This window comes from Coffea arabica, chromosome 3c (genome assembly GCF_036785885.1).
Source record: "Coffea arabica cultivar ET-39 chromosome 3c, Coffea Arabica ET-39 HiFi, whole genome shotgun sequence".
NCBI classification, from domain to species: Eukaryota; Viridiplantae; Streptophyta; class Magnoliopsida; order Gentianales; family Rubiaceae; genus Coffea; species Coffea arabica.
The window spans coordinates 8,088,908-8,109,870 of NC_092314.1; the positions used below are offsets into that span (position 1 = coordinate 8,088,908).

Here is a 20,963-nt window from a genome sequence, read left to right on the forward strand (position 1 = left end):
GAGATAGGCTAGTTCAAAGTTTATGGTCGTAATTGCAATAAAAAGTATGAATCATGTTTTCATAAAGTTGTTGGTAGTCATCATCTTTTTAACTTCTTAATATCATAAGCTTCATCTACTCGTTAGTTGGCGATGAAGGGATTCATTTTCTCGAATGGAAGTAAATACGATAAAATCCTATGTTGTGCTATCCGAGGTTAACTTATTAGCAACTTTCAAGAACTATCATTTTGCACCATATGATCAACCAAACAAATGTTTTTTTTTTTTTTTGTTTCAATTTCTCCAACACCCATCAAAAGTTGGGGACATCATGCATCAAAGTCGCATATTATCCAACAATTTGCCATGAAACATCGTGGTTGAGATTGCATTTTGTAAGATCAATGTAGATTGACTCTTGAGGGGCAAGTTTCAAAGTCTAAGCAAAGCTGAAATTTAGATACATACCCTCATCAAGGCCTTACCTCCCTATTCAGTTTCTTGATAGTTTGAACAAAGCACAATCATGGTTTGGATCGTAACCAAATGCAAGTAATCGACCAGAGCAGCACAGCGAGCAGAAAAGATCCTTAAGCATGAATTGAAAGTCAGCTAGAAAGGAATCAAAGGATTAAAAACAGAATGGGCCGCCAGACAGGCAGAGGCAGCATGCTAACTCAACCAGAGGTCTGATGGCAAAATTGCATCGTGCATCGCTTTATATTAAAACTTTCATAAGGTACATCTAAGAGAAAAGAATAAGCATAATGTGAATGCCACATGCCATAGGCCAAAACAGAAATTGAACCAGACGCAGGACAACAGTTCACTTGGATGATCTACAAAATTCAGTATCATGAATTGAATGCAGATCTATGATATGGACACGAAACAAAGACTGTGAAACAGAGATCTTAAGCATGAGAATAGACCATTTACATGTAGACACATAAGAAAAAAATCAATATAAATCACAGGTCAACTCGTTTAAATGGGAAAAGACCATTCCATCTCCTAGAAAGCAAGTCAAGCCTGTAACTGCTATCTCATACGGCTCTGCACAGGAGGAAAGCTGACAAATTGACAAATTAAGTTGGGGTCCAGATGGAAAAGAGCTTCCCCGGGTAAATATATGACCATGACATCGCCCACTGTACTCGAAGCAAAATCAGAACACAAATCCCAAAATCACACAATAATGAGAGCTCACCAACACGGTCATGCTAACTAAATTATATTGTTATGGCTTCAAGTTTACAAGGATACAATCATCAGCGTATGCAACTCCGTAATTGGGTGGACAGCAGTAAGAATCTATGTTTCTCATCCAAAACATGAGTGACTCACTGTAATGTATACTAATTCAATCAAATTGAATAAGCCATTCAAAGAAAGCCTAAGTAAGTCAATCAAGTTTAAGGATCAACTTCCACCAAATGGAAATTAAGTTAAAGCACAGCCTAGATGTTGACAACACTGGCATAGGCTTTGCTTCAAACAAGAAATGCCTTTCAGACCGAACTTCTGCTCCAGGATGGAGTACAAATAAAAATGCTAAAACCAATCACTTTGAAAATAATGAGTCCTCAGCCAATACTACATTTAACTTTTGTATGGAATATAATAGATCTACCTGAGAGAAGGGAACAAATAAAAAGAAAAGCTACTGCAAGGGTCATTGGATAAGGTAACCTTTGTGCATGTACACTTGCATTGAAGATTGTCTCTGAACTCCATTCATTAATAACATATTCACATCTTTTCATGTTCGGGATATATAGTTTAAAAAAATCTACTTGATTAGATCACTTAAAAACAACGCCAATAACCTATGCATGAAAGAGTGTCATTTGTCTCAAGGTATTTCTGCTTTCCGTAATATGCTGGACCACAAAATATTAGTAATCTCAGCTTCAAATATGGCAGAGCAGCCAGAGGCCCAAAGAATTGCTCAAAGTGCATATAACTGATGCTGGAATACAAAACACAGATGTGGTCTTGTCAAAAACAACAAATTTAAGTCAAATTAGGGTACCCAACAGAAAAAGGTACAAATTTAAGTCAAATTAGGGTAGATGTTACTTTCACTGCTTAGTAAAGTCTTATAAAATGACAATATCTGATGTAATCACCTTCAGACGCAAGAACAAACAAGACACAAGGCAATATGACAAGTGATGGCTGCATTGTATAGAAAACACAACTGGCCTTTTGGTCAGCTTAGAACACTAGTTACATCAAAAAATTGGAGCAGAGAACATTTAGCCTACACTAAAATAGGCAAGAAAAGAATAAGAGAAAAAGGGGGGGATACAAAGAACAAAATGTAATAAAAGATCTAGCATTACAGACCTCTACAATTCTGCAACTCTGTATTTTTGTGCTATATCAAAGGGAACAATGATACTATCAGCCATCAACGATAAATTGATCATCTTGGTTATCACCATCAACCCTTGCATCACCATGCACCAAACCATTTACATGGTGAAGATTTTGCATCATCTGATTAAGATAATGGCTACTAGCACCAGTGTGGTCAGAGAGACCAGTTGGATGACCTGTCCACTGTGAAACAATACCAAGCAACTGACTAGTGAGACTCTGTTGTTCGTGAACTAATCGAGTCTGTATCTGGCTCATTTGTGCTCTGTGCTGACTTAGCATGTCATCCATCCTCTTCTCCCATTCCAATCTACTCCTATTCATCCTTTCCTCCCATTGCCTCTCAAACATTAAGTCTTCATCTCGTCTTCTCCTTTCCCGGTCTTCAATTTCCTTTTCCATGGTGTCCCATTCAAGAATCCTCTGTTTCCTCAGCTTCTCCCTAGATATTTCCCTTTCTTCCCTCTCCTTTTCTCTTTCTTGCCATTTCATGTCTCGTTCCTGCTCAATTTCCATGAGAAGGCGTTCTCTCCTCAACCTCTCCCGTTCTCTATCAGCTTCACGCTGCTCAAATTGGGTTTCCATTTCCCTTAGCTGTCCCAATTGGTTTGCCAGAAACCTCCATGCCTTCTTTTCCAACCCTTTTGAGACCTTCCTCTTCTTCCTTGTATCAGAACCAGTAGGCTCAGTGCCTTCATAAACGAATCCATCATCCCCATCCTCTTTTACATGACTATTACTTTTATTCCCTCCATTAAAATTCTCCTCTCCTTCCTCACGCTCATAATGGAACCCCAAACTGATAATCCCATTATCGACCCCATCAAGACCAGGTGCAAAATCATCATCACCCACATGACCCAGATGATCAAACTGAGTCATATCCATCCCATGAACGCCACCATCAAAACCCCCATCATTATCATTACAATCTCCGACAATCGCTAATGAATCGCAACTATTGTGTACAACTGACACGTCACCAAAAACCTCCTTATAGCTAAGAAAATTCGACCAATACGTCAGCCCCTCCATCCAATCAAACTCATCCCCGCAACCCGAATCGCCAACAGATTCCATTTTCTTAATCTTCTGCTTAACCAAAGCATACTGATGCCTCATATTCTGCACTTTTACTGACACATCTTTCCAAGTCCACTGCCAAGGGTATGTAACGGGGTCCCTAGCATGGTGTACAGAATTAACATACAAGGCAATAGGCTTAAATTTTTTCTCCCTAGTTTTCATTTTAGCTAAAGTTCCATCACAGACCATCTCACCATACTTATCTATTAAAGTCCTCTCTTCTGCCTCAGTCCATTTCTTTCTTCTAGAAGTTGGTGGTGCCATCATTGAAAAATAACCCAAAGCCTCTAATACTCATTCAACAGCCAAAAATTTCTTACAAACACCATAAAGATAAAAATTTTCACAAAACCCACATCAGAAATCTTGCAAAGTACAAAAATTTCCCATCAATTATAGCTACACATGTATACAAGAAAAACAGGAATCAACCAAGAACTGACCTTTAGAGCAAGAAACTCTCGAAGAAGACTTCAAAGGGTATCCAAGGTTTGCATTAGAGAACAATTTTGGGGTGAAAATTTGGGGTTTGAAAGGAAGGAAAGTTGGGGAATTGGGAAAGGAAGGTGGAGTGGAGTTAGGGACTTGAAATGGGATTTGAGTGATTGTCCGAGGCAAAGATGGAATAGCGACTTTTGTGTTCGAAAGTGGTTTTGAGTACTTCCGGTCGGTATGCACAGTCTACTGTCATTTACTCATTGGGAGGATTTCTTGGATCCCCGAAATATAGAAATGATAATAGGTGTCGATTACTAATTATTATTATTATTATTATTGCAAAAGATCCCACCCTAAAAAAAAAATTAGGAAAAAAATAAGACCCTTTGATTCTGCAACATCCAAAATTTTGATGTTAAAGCATATTTTTGGATATTACCTTTGCACGAGTCAAGACCTTATGAATAAGGGTGATCACGATTTAGGTTTGAATTAATTTTGATTCGACGATTTGTTGAACTAAAATTGGAATCAAATTTTAGAAACTAGAACTATAACCCTAACTAGAGGTTCAGATTCGGAGGTTTATCCAAATTTTGAATCAAAATTGGAATCGGCGATTTAGAATCCATTCAAACCATCTAAAAAAATATCTACTAAGTCAGCATCTAATACCAACAGTTCCAATCCAAACTCAACAACTCATTGTCCCATTCTTTTAATAAGTTTATACCCCATGACTAATGTATATCTAAGCTAATCTAATCTAATCAACAATGAGATTTTTTTTTCATGAATTTTGCATCTTTTTTTCCTTCCACATGATAATATAATAAAGTTCTTATTTTTTTTATATCCATTGTCACATTTCTTAAAATCAATGGGAAATGTTATTTGCACTCCTACTTTTGTTAATCACACTTCTATTATCATTTTAATCAAATATTTTTCATTTATTAAATTATATGATAAAATAAATGGTAGGAGTGCAAATAACAAAAAAGGAGTCCAAATTACATTTCCCAAATCAATGTTATAAGAATAAGTGTTTAAACATAACTAAAAGAAATGGAACCATAATCGAAAGAAATCAGAATCGTAATCGGAATAAATCGGACTAGAAGCAAATGTTCAAGAACTGTTACCGACTTACCATAACTATCCTTATAAGAGCCGATTCTGGTTCAAGTTCCACCTTTCAAAAGAATCAAAATCATTAGCTTTTAAATCGAAATCGACGGTTTTGGAGTTGTAAACATGTCTATCTATGGTTGATTGGAAAGGTAATTTAAACAATTAATACAAGAACTATTGTAACATTAAAATATTAACCCTGACAATGTTGCTTATTCAAACTAACTAGAAAGGATTGTATCCACCATGAGTCCACAAATATAAAGAAATTGCTTCATTTAAATAGAATGATTATGATTCATGACCCAAATAAATGGAAAAAAATAAAAAAAAATACATATTCTCTTTCGTATGCTTCTTTTAGTTCTAAGAAGATGTCAAGTTTGGACATACGACGATTAGTTAAAAAAATTCTAACATTATTCTTAATATAAAATATTCAGTAAATTGAGTTAAGCAAGCGAGATAATTTTCGGGTTGAGGAATTTTTGTCCAACAAAAGAGTGAAAAATATAATCTACTATAATATTTTTGTTAAATATATTATAGGAATAATCTACAAAACAATGAATATGATGCATGATTCACGAGATGGACTAATCTACGTACAAGCGCAACTGCACATGGTACAACCACTCGAAAATTAGGCAACCATTTTTTTGAGCTGTAGTCCAGCAGCCATAAGCTTACAACTTCAAATTTCCTAACCTTCTCTATAATTTTTGGTGCGGATGACCAAACACTTAAAAGGACTATAATTCAATTAGACAAAAGAAATTGTACCCCAAAAAAAAAATTGACAAAAGAAAAGCTTATACTTTTTTTTTCTACAACGTTAGCTTTTTGTATTGATTGGCAAAAAATGTACACTTATATGAGCAAAGGCTCAAGAAATGCTATACAAAAGTGTTAGACACACTGAGAATTGATCAATTCCTCATCTTGAAATATACCTAAAGCATAATCACTAATCACTTCACATCTAGAGTCTAAGCTCCTATCTAAACAAAAGGCGCATTTCTGAAATAAGGACCTGAGGTCATTAATATCCTCTATCAAAGTAGCCATTTTGATGTCCTTAACCACCATTTCCGTTATCATCTTCAGTAGCTGGGAGCTAGGGATGTGGACTATAATTTCCTTCCATTGCTGTTGTCTAGCCTTTATGATGGCCATTTGCACAGCTTCTGCAGTAGACTGCATTTGATTCGCTGTTTTCCTATCAATAAGTGCCCAGGCAGCCACCAACTGATTGTTGAAATTAGATGCGATAAATCCCATGCCCACTCTATTGGATTGTTCTTGCACTTTAGTTGATATTTTGATTTGAATTTCACTCCTTCCTGCCTCCTCTGAATGTACTTCCTCTTCAGCGTTTTCTGCATCCTCCAAGATCATTTTTTGCTTGCTCTAGTCAGCTGCTTGTTCTTGCCATTCCTGTTGAGACTTTTGGATTGTTTTCCAAGGGTGCCTTTGTTTGGCATTGAACTTCCATTCATTTCTCCTTTTCTAGAGTTGCCAGAGGATGTTCACAGTGAGCTCTATATGTTCCCTTCCATCTGTCTTGCTTGTAGCTTCCAGAATAGCAGTCCACCAAGCTTGAAAATTCCCTATTTGTTCCTTTAATCCATCCCATTGTAATGGAGCCATTTTCCACACCTCTTGCGCTTTGTTGCATTGGAAAAATATGTGTTCAGTTGCCTCTTCCTGTTCTCCACAACCATCACAGATTGGATCACCCTTTTGTGTTCTTTTACACACCAGGCCGTTAACTGGTAGCAGACCATGTAGGCACTTCCAAATGAAATATTTTATCTTGCTCTCAACGTTCAGTCTCCACGTCCACTTCCATTGCTTTTCATAGAAACTTGCTATACTAGTTTCTGCCTCATTCTCTTTTGTTCCCTTTTGTTGAGTTGTTCCTCTGGATAGTGCCTTGTATCCCAAGTTGATAGTGTATATACCATTGCCACTATGTACCCAATAATTGCTATCATCCTTTCCTGAGATACTAATAGGAATCTCCAGAATTTTCTCTGCATCCTTCCGGTTAAAGGCCCTAAATATTAGTGGTATTCTCCATCTATAGCCACTGATTAGCTCCTCAACTCTTTTGATGTTGCAATTCAGAGGCATCAGTGAGGTGACTCTGCCATCCTTATTTCCCGGAATTCAGTTGTCCTTCCAAATGTTGGTTGCCTTGCCATTGCCTATGTTCTTTCTAGTTCCATTTTGCACAAAATCTCTAACATTCATCAGGCTTTGCCAAATCCACGAAGCACACTTAGGGACTTTGCACTTAAAGATTGAGTCCTTATGGTAGTACTTTGCTCTCAAGACCTTACTAACTAATAGGTTTGGTTTGGAAATCAATCTCCATATCTGTTTAGCTAGCAAGGCTTTGTTAAAGTTCTGTAGGACCTTGAATCCCAATCCTCTCTCTTGTTTCTCCTTAGTCAATCTCCCTCATGAGCACCAATGCATCTTATTTCTCCCTTCAGCTTCACCCTACCAGTAGTTAGCAAACATGGAAGACACTTCTTTACAAAGTTTGTTTGGCAGCTTAAAGCAGGACATTGTATAGACTGGCATTGCTATGGACACTGTCTTCAATAATACTTCCTTCCCACATTGGCTAAGCAACTTGTTCTTCCAGCTATTCATTCTCCTGCTGATACTGTCCTTAATGTAGCCAAAAACTTGTTGTTTAGATCTTGTTATCACCATAGGGAGCCCCAGCCCCAGATATCTCCCTTGTGTAGCAACCTAAATTGTGCCTATACTTTGCTTCACTTCCCTTTTCCTTTGATGATTCACATTACTACTGAAGAACATTGAGGATTTTTCCAGATTTATAGATTGACCAGACCCCTTCTTATACTTTCTCAGAATTTGAATGAGTTCGCTGGCTTCCTCTCTGTCAGCTTTATAGAAAATTAAAGAATCGTCAGCAAAAAATAAGTGAGTCATACTTGGGCCATTCCTGCTTATCTTCATCCCAGAAATCCTTTTATTACCTTCAGCCTGCTTCAATAAATTGGAAAAGCCTTCTAAACATAAAAGGAAATGATAAGGTCATAGTGGATCACCTTATCTGATTCCTCTTTCTGGAATTACAAACTCTTTTGGCCCTCCATTAATATTAAACGAGTATGTGACTGAGGCAAGACAGCTCCAAATCCATTGCCTCCAGACCGTACAGAAGCCCATCTTAGCCATCATGGAATCAAGGAATTTCCATTCCACTCTGTCGTAGGCCTTGGACATGTCATGTTTCACAGCCATAAAACTATTCTGTCCTTGTCTTTTATTTTTCATGTGATGCAAATATTCATGACACAGAATGACATTGTCAAGGATTTGCCTGCCTGGGATAAAAGCTGCTTGATTTTTGCTAATGCAATAGCTTAAAACTTTCTTGAGTCTATTGGGCAATATTTTTGAAATCACTTTATAAACTACATTACAAAGGCTAATTGGCCTATAGCTCTTCAAATTAGTTGGATTCTGTGTTTTGGGAATAACAGAAATGACAGTATGATTCCAAGATTTAGGCATATTGCTTGATTGGAAAAAATGCCTAATGGCAGCAATTAAATCTGATTTAACAACATGCCAAAATTTTTGAAAGAACAAAGGAGTCATACCATCTTGACCTGGAGCCTTATTTGGGTTCATAGAAAAAAGAGCTATTTTAATTTCCAATTCATCAACTTCTTTAGTAAGCTTATCATTCATCTCAGTAGTGATAGTTGGAGATAGACCACTTAGAATCTCTCCTAGACCCTCACTGCCAGAACTAGAGAACATAACTCTATAATAGTCTGCTACTTCTTTCTCCAGCTCCTCCTCACTTTTTGTGCACGTTCCATCTTCTCTTTGAGTGTTAAGCATTCTGTTTTTCCTTCTTCTTCCCTTCACACAAGCATGGAAGAATTTTGTGTTCTTATCCCCTTCTCTCAACCAATCAATCCTTGCTTTCTGAGACCAATACTGCTCTTCTTCAAAGTAAGTCTTTTTCAACTGATGCATTAGTTCAGCCATCTTATCCTTATTTCCTGAATCCCTAGAACCTTTGATTTCCTTAATCTGTTGCTTCACTTGGTTGATTCTTAGCAAAGTGTTTCCTGTGAAACTGTTTTTCCATTTGAGTAAAGCCACTCTGCAATTAGCAACCTGTCTAGTAATTCTATACATCCTATTTCCTTCAACTGTTTGTTTCCAAGCTTGCTCCACCACTTGATTTATTTCTTCCCTTTTGAGCCATCTCTTATTAAAGAAGAATCTGGATCTTCTTTTCTCTATTGTAGGCCAGTTATCTATGAGCAACATGCTATGATTTGATCCGAGAGTCTCCACATGTTCACATTTAGCCTTGTTGAAATTTTGATACTAATTTATGGTGCTCAATCCTCTATCCCAGTCTTTGCCTTATCTCCCCCTCATCTTTCCAGTTGTTGCTCCAAGTCCAGGGGTTACCATTGAATCCTAGATCTACCAGACTGTTACTTTCAATAAAACTGTTAAAGTCCTTGAAGCTCCTATTTTTTCTTGCTCTTCCACTCCATTTCTTTTCATTAGAGAGTATGTCATTGAAGTCTCTTGCTAACAGCCATTTATCACCCCACAACTGCTTTCTCTTGGGAAGCACATTCCACTGTTGTCTCCTAATATTAGCATCACAGCTCATGTAAACTCCAACGAACTACCATTCTTTTTTATTGTCAGGGTCAAGCACCAGAGCCTCTATTGTGAGGGCTATTGTAACAACTTGCTTAACCTTCACGTCATTATTCCAAAATAAAGCCATGCCTTCCTTTATGTCCATAGCTTCCACAATCACACTTTCCTCAAACCTGAAAATTTTTTGAACCTTTTTTATGTAATTGAACCTGTTTTTGGTTTCACTCAGGAATATCATATTTAGGGAGAGGAGGTTATTAGCCTCCCTTAACTGGGGAACTATCAAGGGGCTCCATGCTCCTTGACAGTTCCACACCAAAACCTTTATTGTAACTTGAGGGGCCAGTTGAGGTTGGCCCCTTCACCCTCCTGTTCCTCTCTCAGATTCCCTCCCCCAACTGCCATTTTGTTTCTCTTGGGGACCATCTCATTTACATGCACTTCCACCATATCCTCATCCACCAAGTTAATTTTTCTTTTTCCTTGTTGATGAGTCAGAATCTTGATCCCACTATGTTCTCTCATTGGCTACCTAGAGATTTTGGGAGATCTCAGTTGTTTCTTCATTTTGCTGTTGTATTTTTGAGCAGCCTTTGTACCCAATTCGGAACTACCTGGATCAATTTGCATTAAAGCTATTTCAGGACTACCAGAACTTTCCTCCACTACTGTTACTTGCATCAGCTCACAAGCTATTTGCTCAAGTCCTTTCCTGTCCAAATCATCTTGAATCTTCCAGTTTGTTTCTTTATCCTCTGAGACACTTATCACTCCTCCTTCTAACTCGCAGTTATCTTTCCCCCCACTGAGTGTCCCAGTAGCTTCTGTGGTATTTTTTTCCCCTTTGACTATTACTACTAAAAGGAGTTGATCTTTGCATTTTCAATTCATTGGTACTCACCTCACAACTTCGTTTCTGAGCCGCATAATCTCCTCTCTCTTTAGACCTCTCCTTATCTGTCTGTCTCTCTTCATTAACCTGTCTAAGATTTTCCTATTCCCCAGTCATCGAGTCCTTATGGCTGTGTTCCACATTCTCCTTAGCCTTTGGGTTTAACAATACCATCTCCCTATCTTTAAAGCCCCAATAGTTCTTCTCAGAGTTGTACTTGTTCTGATGCTCCTTTTGTGGAGAGAGTTTCCCTATATTGGCTCTTATCCACTGTCCATACTGATGTTCCTGCTTCCCTCTGTTTATCTGTATTATTGCCTTGTTGGACTTCTCTCCATGACCAGCTATTTCACACTTGTAACAGAAGTTTGAACACCTTTCATATTTGAAGTTCAACCATTTCAAAGCTCCATTAACTTTAACTGTCATTCCCTGAGTAGAGGTAGGGAGGTATCCAATACCATTAGAAGCTTTAAATATCTACCTTCTTTTCCTTCTACTTGAGGCACCAATACGTCCTTTACCTCCTGAAAAATTGCACCTATTTTTCTCCCCGCTTCTTTGGTTATCCAGTGCACAGGTAAGTTTCAGACTTGAACCCAGAGAGGTGCCAGATCAAAAGCAGAAGTATCATCTTCTATTCCTTCGACCCAATGTTTCATCACCAAAATGGTTGTCCATGACCTAGGGACCACCTCCTACTATCGTGTCTCTGTCCTCCTATTTGGAACATAAAACTGAAACATATTTGGGCCAATTCTATGATCCTTAAATTCCTCGGTAACCCCAAGCTGTGGTCACGAAGCTCCTAACTCCGACAAAGTTGGCCACTTTCTCACCTACGATTCTCCCCACTAAACTCAACTGACATTCTTGAATCCCTATAGCTATCTCTTCACCACCCAGGTCAGTTCCTTCAAGTTCTTTATCTGAAAGAGCGTACTTTCTTGTCGCATCCGCTAGTTCCTCCGCCATGGGTTCTATACAAATACTAACGCTATCTCCTACTCTCCCTACTGAGACCAAGACAAGTAAACCAAGGAGCCGAACAACAGAAGAGAGAGCTACCTAGGCAGACTAGGACGATCACAGAGCAGACAAAAACCCTTCCCCTTTGTCTGAGAGTTAGTCTCAAATCCCCTTTTTTGCTATTTTTTTGTATAAGCTTAAAATTTATGTATCTTCCTTATGAAAAGAGAGAGAAATACTGAAAAAAGAAGCCCCAAACCTTGAACAGAAATGAAAAACACAAGATAGGACAGTGGATTTAATGGCTATGAAGATACCTGCCAGCACACTTACTACTACTATGGAGTCTGTTTCCTTTGTCCAGATGAGCCAAGATCACTTTGCATGCAGACAGATTCCGACAATGTTGCTAAAACAGAGGTGTGAGCTATCCCCACTGAATGAGGAACTCGATTCTCTCAAAGTTCTAAACTTTTGGTTGGTTAACTCATCCCAGTTCGATCTTCTTTAATTTGATCAAGCATTAAAGGTTCTGGGTGATATCTAAATCTAGGGAATGTGTGTGAGTGTTTGCGGAAATTTTGGAAAATTTTGAGAAAGTTTGAAACTCTCAAGGTTGAGAGACTAGCACTCTTACCAAGAGAGAGAAACTCTCACTTTGGAGAGACTGTCCTATGAGTTTATGTTTATACGCTTTAGCAAAATCCCACCAATTTCTTGGTTTCAAATCTTTGTGGGATTGAAGAATCAGAATCAGCACAAAGGGTTCCACCTTTCCACCCTTTTGACAGGTTTTTCTTGTTGTATTACTTTTAATCTTCTTTACCACTTTTTGGTTTTTTGGATTTTGGGATTTCAACCCAACATATACTTGTTTTCTTTTTTATTTTACTTCATTACAATTGGTCAAGATATTGTTAAGTTTCAAATATTGTTAGTACTAAATTAGCGTCTCTTTTTGTTTTCCTTTGAAGCAGCATAGCTGAAAATCCAGTTTAACCATGGAGCGCAGATTTCAGTCCATATCAAAATCATGGAGGGCAAAAATTGACAACCCAAAACAGTCGGAATTTAGCTGGAGTTCGCATTCTAATGGAGGGCTTCACTATGGCTAGTACAAACTCTAATGTACAAATGTTCATTGATCTTTAGCTTTGGTTCTGATGTTGTTTGCGATGAAAAAGAAGGCGAAAAAAATCAACCTTTCTTTTGAAGTTACACATTGTGCTGTTACGAGCTTGGTGATTGTTATGGATGTCAAATGTTAGGATCATTTAATGGCCTAGTTTATAGTGGTTTATTCTAGCAAACTTCACCATTTGCTGTGTTGTTTTTGAATTATGTAACTCGAAAGAAAAGGGATTTACAAGGTTTTGTGGAGTTCTTGAGTCTAGGAACCTAGATATGAATATGGTTTTTGGTGCAATGAAAAGTCTACTATTGACTATAAATTGGTAGTTTTGGCTCAAATAGCGTCAGCAGACATCCTATTATGTCATGGTTTATAGCCTAAAATGGGATTCTGGAAGGAGCCATGGTTGTGTTTGTTGATAATGCTTTGATTGGATTATGTGAGATTCGTGTTCTCTGGCTGCATTTGTTGCTGCCTTTTGGTCAATCAACTTTGCTATTTAGTCATGATCTGTCACCTCAAAATCACAATGGTAGCATCTAATGGAGTGGCAAATAAGTTTAAGGAATTTGGATGTTAGTCTTTCTGTAGCTTTCCAGAGTAGGATTGTACATTTTTGTTGTGGATTTGTTGGTGATGAAAAGCATGGAGTTGATGATTCTTCAATTAAGTTTATGTCACAGCTGTCAATGTATTGGCATTATAGCTCTGTAATTCCTGTTTCATAGATTCACATTAACTCTAACTATCTTCTACTATATGACTTGAAGATGAAAAGTACATCATTCTTGTGCTCCAGTGGCACTTTTAAGTATCTTCTACTATATGACTTGAAATGAAAAATACATCATTTTTGTGTTTCAGTGGCACTTTTTAGTCTGGTGACGTGTTTTTTCCAGAAAGCCTTCTTACACCTTTGTGTGCTATTGGCAGAAGGACGAAGCCTTCTTTATGGTGGTGGTTACCGCGGTAGAGGACGGTGAAGAAAAGGAGAAAGAACCGAAAGCAGTACTGGATAAAGAAGGAGAAGAAGTAGTTGCTTTTGTTTATGGTAGTAGTAGCATGCAAAATAATGTTGTGGTAAGTTCAATTGCTTGTCAGTTTTTTCTTTTGAATGTTGTCATAAATGTTATATTTCCATAACCTTCTGTTTTTGAGTGAATTGGGGGATATGATTTTAACTTGCTTCTAAATTAAGTTTAAGAATCTTCTTGTGGCCTAAATATCAGGATTCGAAAGTCATCACTATTAGTTTGGAGAATAATGCCCTTTACCATTGTATTTTGCCAAAGAACTCTTAGCTGAGAGCATTCAGCACCTCAAGAAGTTAACCTTCGTTGCCTATCAAAGGTGATAATAGGCAAGCTTTTGTATGAATAAATGATCAATGAATCTGGAAACTTGAGAAATATTCATATATACTAGTGTGTTACAGAGCATGCCATTAATTTATATTAATGAGTGTGAGATTTAATATTATGGGTTTCAGTACTAATTGATATTAGGAGACAGGTAAGAGGCTTCCAACTATTAGATTTTTGTTGCATGTGTATAAAATAAATTTCTCCAGGTCATAGATGGTTATGTTTTTGCTATTCAAATGATTGTGGAATTTCAAATGTTTAACCAAACTTTAGTGCCACTTAATTAATGGGTTTATTGGATATTTGTTAGTGATACACAAATCTGAAGGGTTCTGAATCGTGAATCACATATGAATACAATCTCAATCATTACTTGTTACGCAAACCAATTCTACTATTTTAGTTAAACTAAGAGGGCTGACCATTTTAAAATTCCTGAATGAAACTTTGGTTGACACCTCTCCTATTAACTCTTGGAGTAAAAGAGACGTCCTAATTTCGGAAGCAACACAAAACTAATAGCTTAAGTTACAGTTGAATTATTACTCATGAATAATTAACAGTCCTTAAAACCTTTGGTTTCACATAGATGAAGGTGTTGGAATGTTTCAATTTTCCAAATTTGTTTCTGCTTGGTTTAGGAACTATTTATTACTTGTATGTCTTCTTTATGGTACAGTAGGATTTGGAATCTTCTGAATTTGGTCTATATATTAAGGAAGAATCACCATACTTGTTGTCCTTCTTGTTGCAAAGCTGAAAACTTCAACCATGTCTGACAATATTCCTAAGAAATTGCCATTTGTTGAGGTGCTCTTAAGGTTACAAGTCTTGACTCTTGGACAATTTTGCATCAACATTATGCTCTTCTCAAAATTATAGGCCACAATTTATCAAACTTCATTACCGTAGAAGAAAAACTTTAGGCTCCTCTGAAGTTGTTAAGATTGTCGCTGGAGCTTGTATCAGGATTCACAAGTTATAACCATCAAAGATTTGCAACGAAAATGCCAAAAATGGTCAAACTCTTTCCTCAGCTCAAGCAATGTCAAGGATGGAAAAGACTTCTGTTTCTCAAAGTGGCTTTATCTACAAGAAAAGAGAGGCAGTGGTGTTTAGTGCTAATCAAGAGCATTTTCTGGATTTACGGAAATGTGAGTACATTCATAATTGGCAACTGTATAAATTATGATTACCTTATGGTACTTTATCTCCTTAGATGGAACTTCCCAAGAGAAGGAAAAGAGAGGGGCAACAAATCTCTGTATATGAAAGACGTAGAAGAAAAATTTGCAACTAGTCAATATAAATGAAAAAATTACTCCATAAAACTTAAAATGTTTAACTATCAATAATAAGACCTATATAAAGAAAAATTTTGAAGACCTTTATAATTATAGGGAAAATAAAAGATATAGTGACTGCTATGTTGGCTGATATTAATTTGAGGAAAAAGAAGAAATATGCGGATTCTTTTCTCTTGTCACAGGAAAGTAATAACTCAAAAGTACTCCTCAAATAATCTAAAATATTTAGTTATTGGATGCCTAACCCCCTTTTTTCAGAGGAATCTTCGTTTAAGCTTTGGAATCAAAGAGCTAGTGAACAATCACACAAAGTGCAAAGTTACACCTTCTGCTGGGTAATATGGAGAATTCTTACACAGATATGGTTCACATGATTCAATGTGAGCTGTAGTTTCATGTGCTTCAAAGTTTACATTTGTACTAGGGAAAAAACGTTTCAACTTTTGGTTAACGTGAATTCAGTGATAAGGTAATACATAGTTTACATGCTTAATTTTATTACTTTGACCAAGCAGAACATTCATAACGTCTTGCAAAACCTCTTGAAAACAGTAGATTATAACTTCAAATGTTTATACTGTTCTAATGGGTGTAAACTTTGATGGACAAGGCACAAACACATACGTCAAATTATTATGGGATGCAAAAGTTTGATGAAGTGTTGAAAAGTTGGTTACTTTTTTTTTTTTTTTGAGTGTTTTGGTATGCAGAAAGTTTGTTATTTTTTACTTGTTTTCATGTTTTGTTTGCTTGAAGTTATATAATTTTACTCCATTTTCCAGCATTTTGTGTCCTGCAAAATTCTGCGTTATAGGTGAATAGTTGGCTATAATGACTACAAATTTACCCATTTTCTCTCAATCTGGATTTTTGATAAATCAACATGGACTAGGCATTGATTTTAACTGTCGTTACCTCTCTTTCCTGCACTTCACTTCCCCATATGGCTTTCTCTCTATTCTAACAGAGCCTTAAAATCCTGGTTGTTAAATATTTTCTATTTGTACTTCATCTGACTTTCCTGCCTAACATGTCCAAAGAGGACTGACACCTCAACAATTGCATAAGCATCTTTTGTTTCATCTAGAAATCCTAGCCATTGATTCCAAACTTGGTCATCTCTGGGCCTTAATTTGTTTTTTATAATTGGAGCTGTGATTGTTTACATGCGTCCCCCCCATGCCAAAAATTTTATAAAACTGACGCACATCAACAATAAATTTAAATACTCTTATTTTAACGGATTAAACTTGTCTTCGACGAGTGTTTAAGTTTTTGAAGCTATCTTATTGTTCGCTCTTCACTGTTATCTCCTATAACTCCCTTTTGTACTTTTCCCTCTGGCCCACCTCCACCTCTATCACTCTCTTCAGCACTTTTCTCCACTGCCCTCATCATAATCTTCCTCTGTTGCTCCCTAGATTCGGTTTCTTTCCTGCAACTGTACTTCCTCACAATGCTTCTCTTTATCCAAACTAAGATTGAGAATTGTCTTTCTTACTCTCTGTTTCGAAGTCCAGAGTGGACCAAGGGCCTTGACAATTGTATAAACAATAACCTTTGTTTTATCTACAAATCCTAGCCATGCATTCCAAACTTGATCACATCTGGACCATTAATTATCTCCTGCAATTGGAGGTCTGACAGTTTATACCTGTCCTCCATGCCAAAAATTCTTATCAATCTGATGCAAGTTGACAATAACTTTTAAGTGCTCTTACTTTAACGGATTAAAACATATGCCTTCAAATAAGTGTTTAAGCATGTGAAAATATCCTTGTCTTCACACTTCACCTGTCATCTCCAACAACCCCCTTTTGTACTTTTCCCTCAACCCCACTGCCACCTTCTTCACTCTTTTGAGCAGCTTTCTCCCCTTCACTTGTCATAATCTACCTTTCTGTTCCTCCCCAAATTGTTTTCTGTCGTGCTTCCTCACAATGCTCTCTCCCAATTCAAACAAAGGCCTAAAACTGTAGCCTCTGAATACTTTCCTTTACCTCAGTGTACTGTACCTCACTTTATTAGCACTTCTGTGTCCAGAGAGGACCAAAAGCCTCAACAATTGCTTAAACAAAATCTTTTCTTTTATCTACAACTTCTAGCTATCCATTCCAAGATTGATCATGTCTGGACCACTTATTGTCTCCTCCAATTGGAGATGTGATTGTTTACGCCCCTCCTCATGCCAAAAATTCTTATAGATCTGATGCAAATCAGTACTAACTTTAAATGCTTTTGCTTTAACGGATGATATCTTATGTGTCCCTCAAGTGTTTGAAGCCAGCATTTGAAACCATCCTTCTGTTCACACCTTTATCTTCAACAACCATCTTTTGTATTTTTTCCTCAATCCCATCTCCACCTCCTTTATTTACTAAAGCAGTTTTCTCCCTCGCCCAATTTTCCTGTCTTCCTCCCTAAATTTGGTTTCTTTGAGTCCCTTTGGAGGCACCTAGCAGAAAATATTTTCAGCATCCCCCCCCCCCAACCATGCCAAAAAAACAGAAAAAAAAAAAAGTCCAAAGCACCAATCAATCTGCCCCATTTCTGTGTTTGAGGATCATTCTGTGATTAAAAGAGCAGAAGTCAGAAACTTCATTCTGGTAAGAATTTTCCTTTTCTTTTCTTATTTTTCTAACCTTATACCAGAAAAAACTGTTACTGCTTTATCTTATATGTAGCTGCCTTCTTGCTTGCTTGTATCACAGTTGAAGTCTGCAACCATGTCTGCATATATTCCTCAGCTCTTCACCGAGGTGCTAATAAGGTTACCCCTGAAAGCTCTTGCACGATTTCAGTGTGTATTGAAATCATGGAAAGCTCAGATTGACAATTTGCAATTCGTCAAGATGCATTATGACAGAACAAAGGAGTCTGACTCGGCTGAAGTTTGTATTCTTGTTGGAGGTTCTAATTATGGCACTCATAAACTCTTCTCCATAAATGTACATGATATTCTTAGCTTTGATCTTGATGAAGTATGTGGAAGAGCTAAAAAAATCAAGATCTCCCATAAACTAAATCATGGTATTTATGAACTTCATGATTTTTATGGATGTCAAATCCTTGGATCATGTAATGGCCTAATATGTCTTGGTTTACTATTTGGAACTGCACCTCTAGCTCTGACCTTTGTGAATCCTTTAACTCGAAAGAAATGGGATTTACCGTGGTTCCCTATACATTACCCTGGAGGAACTAGTCATCATTATGGTTTTGGGTACAACGAAGTTACTGATGACTACATGTTGGTAGTTTTAACTGAAAATCCTTCTATAGAAGTCATGGTTTATAGCTTTAATTCAAATTCTTGGAAGGTTTTGGATTCACCATTTGAGGGTGCGACAACTTTTGATGATCAAGTTAGAGGTGTTTTCATTGGTAAGGCTTTGCATTGGGTTATGAGAGATTGGGATTCCATGGATGTTTTTGTTGTTGCCTTTGATCTCCAAACTGAGCATTCCATGCTATTACCTGAGCACCCTGGTGGTAGCATTCACTGGAATGTATGTTTAGGGAGTTCGGGTGGTTGTCTTTCTGCAGTTTTTATTGGTAGGTATCCAACTTATGTTGTTGATATGTGGGTGATGAGAAAGAATGCAGATGAGGATTCTTGGTTTAAGTATACTTTGAAGCTCCCAATTTGCAGACTGTATACTTCTGTTTTTCCCATTGCCTTGACCAAGGGTTATCACCATCATGTTCTTTTACAAATTATGTTTGATAGTTTCAATGAAGGCTCCAACTCTCTTCTCCTATACAACTTAAAGGGACGGTCTGCAACATTCCTCCGTAATCCTGTTGCACTTTCAACTTTGGCTGCATGTGTTTGTTCTGGGAGCCTCCTTCTGCCTTCTGGTGGTCGTGCAAGAAGAGGAAGCCTTCTTTCCGGTGGTCTTGGACCTTGTTGAGCAAAACTCAAAGCATGGAGAAAACCAATTTGCTTGATCCCACAGTAGGATCAGCAGGTGAAGGTTGACAGCAAATTTCAAAAAGAAAAATGTTTCATGTAGTGTCTGCGGCATCTTGTTTGAGGATTCTGCTTATTAATTTTGCACAGTTTACTTCATGTATGATCAATAATGTAAACATGATTTTGGTTTTTGTGCTGGCCAATGGAGTATGATTCACTTTCTACGCTAATGTACAAATAATTCCTGTTACATAAAGATTTAGTTTTGACTGATGGGGCTCTAAAATTACTTTGGGTCCGAATATTCAGCCACAAACAGCTGCCAATGAGAAAACATTATCGTTGGGAAGATACAGGTTTATCCACTTGAGCCTACCCTCGCTCTCAAGGGCAATTTAACCTACATTAATGGAAGCTGAAATTTAACATACTCTGTATTGAAACTGATATAAAATTTCCACAAAAAAAAAATTGATATAAAATTTGGGTTGGATGGTTCGAGTGAATTTAAATTTCTATAGGTCACTTACATTTTTGTTGGGCTAAATTCGGTAATTCAATGAAGCCCAACTATTAAGATTTAAAAACGCTGATAGATGTAACTCAACAAGGTTCAACTAGTAAGATTTCAAGAAACTCAGAGCATTGAGTCACTTGTAATTGGCTTGGATTAATAATATGCGATAAAGTTTGATGTCTTTAATCACCTTAAAATATTTTATTTCTCTTTTGACCAATGTCAAATAATATTTCCACAATATTTTTTTTATTCTATCGCAAATTTCTTTTTTTTTCATTCTTATAACAAAATTCTTTAAAATGACAATAATGCCCTTCAATAGTCAAATGTTGGATAGACTTTGAAAAAGGTAAAATTGTCTTTTAAAGAAGAATATGTTGTGGGATTAAAAGAACTGCTGCGACATGATTACCACCCTTTACTAATAGTGAATCACCACCTATGAAGAATTGAGGAATGGTATAATCCGCCAAGTAAATCTCCAATTGGATGTTTATATTTGCCTTTTTGGGCAATTATAAATTTTTTTTTTTAAAAAAGAAAAGGTTCTCTTATCTTGCAACGTCAATATGAGTTTTGTAGTACACTTAAACATTCTTTGCATTTAGACAAAAAAAAAAAAAAAAAGGGTTAATGATCATACTTTATTTTCTTTTCTTTTTTTTTTCGAGAAATAATGTATCATGTAGTTAAGGGCCCTTGGATTAAAGAAAGAGTCGAAGCTGCCTATATATGGGCTGCATGACTCTCATTCATACAAAAGAATTTCTTACAGATTAGCTCCAATTGTTTGAAAACCCAATCCAACTAAATCGTATGATAAAATTTGTACTCCATTCGTCCCACTTTGATAGTTCTGTTTTCCTTTTTCGTTTGTCCCAAATTATAGTCAACTTTCCAATTGAAAAATGTAGTTGTATTTTAATTTTCTTAAAATACCATTATTTAATGTAAGTTGTTATTACTATAAACCTACCACATTTAATGAGAGTTGATTCTTTTTTTACCATCAATTCAAGTTCTCATAAAATTGTACTCTATTTAATGTGAGGGTATTTTAGAAAAATAGCAATCTAAATTTACTTTTCCAATAAAATTAACTACTTTTTTCTTAAATTGTATGAAAAAAGAAACAGGATTATCAAAGTGGGACGG

At 36.8% G+C, this 20,963-nt stretch overlaps 2 protein-coding genes across 5 annotated transcripts; one reads left to right on the forward strand and one right to left on the reverse strand.

Annotated features, from left to right (window-relative positions):
* Nucleotides 1-2,148: 2,148 nt before the first annotated feature.
* LOC113734493 (uncharacterized) lies at nucleotides 2,149-4,159 on the reverse strand. 2 transcript variants are annotated; one of them, XM_027261070.2, is made up of 2 exons: nucleotides 3,897-4,159; nucleotides 2,149-3,768 (listed from the first exon to the last, which is right to left on the reverse strand). In XM_027261070.2, exon 2 carries the CDS (start codon nucleotides 3,718-3,720, stop codon nucleotides 2,392-2,394), a length of 1,329 nt encoding a protein of 442 aa, XP_027116871.1. In that variant the 5' UTR covers nucleotides 3,721-3,768; nucleotides 3,897-4,159; the 3' UTR covers nucleotides 2,149-2,391. The 2 variants fall into 2 exon arrangements, with proteins under 2 accessions (XP_027116871.1, XP_027116872.1); XM_027261071.2 differs by having other exon boundaries at nucleotides 2,149-3,550; nucleotides 3,897-4,158.
* Nucleotides 4,160-10,672: 6,513 nt separating this feature from the next.
* On the forward strand, nucleotides 10,673-19,510 carry LOC113733755 (F-box/kelch-repeat protein At3g06240-like). 3 transcript variants are annotated; one of them, XM_072082173.1, is made up of 4 exons: nucleotides 10,673-12,360; nucleotides 12,544-12,697; nucleotides 13,635-17,978; nucleotides 18,084-19,510. In XM_072082173.1, exon 4 carries the CDS (start codon nucleotides 18,099-18,101, stop codon nucleotides 19,284-19,286), a length of 1,188 nt encoding a protein of 395 aa, XP_071938274.1. In that variant the 5' UTR covers nucleotides 10,673-12,360; nucleotides 12,544-12,697; nucleotides 13,635-17,978; nucleotides 18,084-18,098; the 3' UTR covers nucleotides 19,287-19,510. The 3 variants fall into 3 exon arrangements, with proteins under 3 accessions (XP_071938274.1, XP_071938272.1, XP_071938273.1); XM_072082171.1 differs by having other exon boundaries at nucleotides 12,547-12,697; XM_072082172.1 differs by having other exon boundaries at nucleotides 12,547-12,683.
* Nucleotides 19,511-20,963: the final 1,453 nt, after the last annotated feature.

Excerpts from the sequence above, each read along its gene's own strand:
- LOC113734493 (XM_027261070.2), bottom strand. The coding sequence starts at position 3,720 with ATGATGGCACCACCAACTTCTAGAAGAAAGAAATGGACTGAGGCAGAA.
- LOC113733755 (XM_072082173.1), top strand. The coding sequence starts at position 18,099 with ATGTCTGCATATATTCCTCAGCTCTTCACCGAGGTGCTAATAAGGTTA.